General features: G+C 42.3%; 1 protein-coding gene across 1 annotated transcript in view; it reads left to right on the top strand.

Moving 5' to 3' along the window:
* myo1f (myosin IF) overlaps nucleotides 1-1,876 on the top strand; it is an 84,691-nt gene extending 82,815 nt beyond the window's left edge. The window contains exon 28 of the mRNA XM_084309713.1: nucleotides 427-1,876. Coding sequence (XP_084165839.1) covers nucleotides 427-503 — 77 coding nt within the window. The 3' untranslated portion in view covers nucleotides 504-1,876. The remainder of the gene's footprint in view (nucleotides 1-426) is intronic.
* The last annotated feature ends 1,312 nt before the right edge of the window (nucleotides 1,877-3,188 follow it).

The following is a 3,188-nucleotide window of genomic DNA, read 5'->3' as shown; positions in this document are numbered from 1 at the left end:
TGACGATCACTGCAATGTTTCTCTGATACTTGGCGGCATGGTTTTCTGTATAGAGGACAGTGGGGCGACAGTGGCAGGAGGTAGAGCAGTCATCTGGTAATCCAGAGGTTCCCGGTTCGTTCCCCCTCCTGATTCCCCGCTTGTCGAAGTGTCCTTGAGCAAGACACTTAACCCCTAATTGCTCCCGATGAGCAGGTTGGCACCTTGCATGGTTGCCTCTGCCATCGGTATGTGAATGTGTGAGTGAATGGGTAAAATATGAGGAACAAATTGTAAAGCGCTTTGGATAAAAGCGCTATATAAATGCAGCCATTTACCATTTACAGTGAATTTCACAATAAGCCAAAACGATCCAATGAGCATATTTAAAGCTACAGTATCACATCCCAGAGGTTTACACCGTGTTATTGTATGTTTTTCTTCCAGGCACATCAGGCTGGTGGAGGGGCAGAATTCGAGGGAAGATGGGGCTCTTCCCTGGGAACTATGTGGAGAAGATTTGACCGAGGCCTCTATGCATAAAAATGCTCATAGTAGTACTGATCTAGGTCACATCGTAGAACGTCACTAGTTAAACTGATCTCAAATCAGCACTCCTAGTCTAATGATGCTTTAATACAGTACATACGCTCCCAGGACTTCCCTGACATCAAATGTCCTATTTAGAAATGTTTTGTACCAAGAAATATGTCATCCAATATGGTGTATTCATTCTGAAAAGGTTAATATTGACATAACGGTTGATGTTTAATTAAAAATATCTGTTTAGTTGGTTGCACTTGCCTAACGTAAAATGTTCTACCGATTAGCTTAACCTAACCACACCTTAACTGAACCGAACCCTACCTTAACTTAACCTCTCCTTTTCTGTGACAAACCCTAACCTGACCCAAACCTGACCCTAACCTGACCCAAACCTGACCCTAACCTGACCCCAACCTGATTGATTGATTGACAACTTTATTAACAGATTGCAGAATGGGTACAACACAGTACAGCTCAATACACACAATTGTTAAGGGGATGCAGACCAGAGAAAGACTTTCGTCTTTACCCTGACCCTAACCTGACCCAAACCCAGAAAATGTCACAGTCTCCAAATGTGATACCATGATGATAACATGGGCTCAATATCACTTTTCAAATTGCACTGATGATGAGAGTAATTTTCGAATGTATCTTGAAATTAAATTAAATATGTCAGTAGTGCATGTTAAGGAAATGACAGAGATGTCTTGCCCAGCCGACACCTCTGTTGTTCTGCCTCTATGACATAGCAATAGGACCTTACACCCACCCCCACCCAATCCACCCATACAACTAAAACAACCTCTTATTCCTAAAACCATCCGCTCGTTGAACAGGATCGTATTCTAGGGTTACAGGCCATTTGGTAGTGACCTAAAATGACAATGCAATGCTTTCAGGTGCTAATGTTTACATGTTGAATATGCAATGAGTTGAGAAGTGTTTGTATTAATTTGACACCTGTATAGCCAATTCACATTTAATAATTGTATGCAATACTAGTCAAGCTATGCTTAATACAGTGACATCAAAATTCAATCGATGAATTCTCAAAGGCAAGGGAAGAACGTTTTGTTTTGTACTCAATTGTACAATGTACAATGTTTCAAATGTACTCAAGTTACCACAAGGAGGCACTGCTGCAATATTTTTTAATATTTTCACCTCTTTTTACACTGAGATAGGTTATGATATGAATACTGTAAGAAATTAAAGCCTATCAAAGAAAGTACGGTAAAAGAGGTGACTTTATGATTTTCAGTGTTACTTTCTGCTTTTTTTTAAATCTGTGGTTGTTTTTATAGCTTTTGTAAAATAATGTGATGATTTTACACCCAACCAATCAACATAAGGTGTATTTGGATGTGTGTATGTATGGAGGAGAGGGAAAATAAACGTGTTTATTCAGTAACAATGAGAAGGAAAGGTTTTGTGGATAACAACCTGTACGAAATAGATTAGATAAAATATTCCGTTATTGATCCCCTTGGGGGAAATTCGGGAAAATAGCTAAATATGAGCTCTATGTATCAACTTTCATTGAGAAAAGTGTTATTATTGGCTGATTTCATTGTATTTGAATTAAGGAAATGTAACATTGTTGTCTACTTGTCTGACATTGAGCTTGTTTACCTTTGAGCAAATTCTCAATGAAGGCACGCCGGAACTGACTTGAAGGCAGCCAGGCATGTAGACCAGTGAGGCTCGACACACCGGTAGATAAACACCGCGTCTATACTTTCCGTAGCCGCATTTGATAAACACCACTACAGGCTACAGTGGATTGCAACGCGTAACAACAAAACGGGGCCCCCGAGCTACGAGTACAGAGCATGCGATCCAGAGAGAGCGGTGACGTCTCAACAGCCAATAGCTCGTTTGCGAATGCGGAGCTCGAAATAGAGTGGAGTAATTGGAATGAGTGGAGTCCAGGTTCATGCAGCACAAACGGTCTCCTCAGAGACTGGCAGTGGGGGTGGGGGTGTTTTCCTCCAAGGCACCGCATCATACCACAGGGAATTAAATGTGTGTGTGTGTGTGTGTGTGTGTGTGCAGGGGCGTAGCTGGGGGGGGGGGGGGGTAGCTTAGGATGATTCCAAGGGCCCAGCACTGGGGGGGGGGCCCAACATTTTTTTTTTTTTTTTTTTTTTACTAGACATCACTCAGGTGTATTATTGATGCTCTCATTGATACTATGTTTGTTTCTGAAGTGTGTGTGTGTGTGTGTGTGTGTGTGAGATATATATAGAGAGAGGGGGGGGCTTTGGTAGACTATTGCATTGGTCCATTCATTGAAGATGAACGCGAGGCGACATCCTTTACTAGGCTCACCCACCAACAGTGCAGGTGCTGAACTGCTGATCCGAATGTATAGGTAAAAACCATATTATGCGTTTTCATCAATAAAAAAATGACCAAAAAAAAATTCGGCTCGCGCGCTTACGCGCTCTCGCATTCACTGGGGGCCTACAAATACATTCTTTCATGGGGCCCAGAATCTGGAGCTACACCCCTGTGTGTGTGTGTGTGTGTGTGTGTGTGTGTGTGTGTATGTGTGTGTGTGTCAGTGTGTGTGTGTGTGTGTGTGTGTGTGTGTGTGTGTGTGTGTGTGTGTGTGTCAGTGTGTGTGTGTGTGTGTGTGTGTGTGTGTGTGTGTGTGT

The sequence above is a fragment of the Notolepis coatsorum genome (genome assembly GCF_963971535.1).
Source record: "Notolepis coatsorum genome assembly, chromosome: 3".
NCBI classification, from domain to species: domain Eukaryota; kingdom Metazoa; phylum Chordata; class Actinopteri; order Aulopiformes; family Paralepididae; genus Notolepis; species Notolepis coatsorum.
Note: the sequence above shows the minus strand (reverse complement) of the source record. Positions and strands in the feature narration are given on the sequence as shown.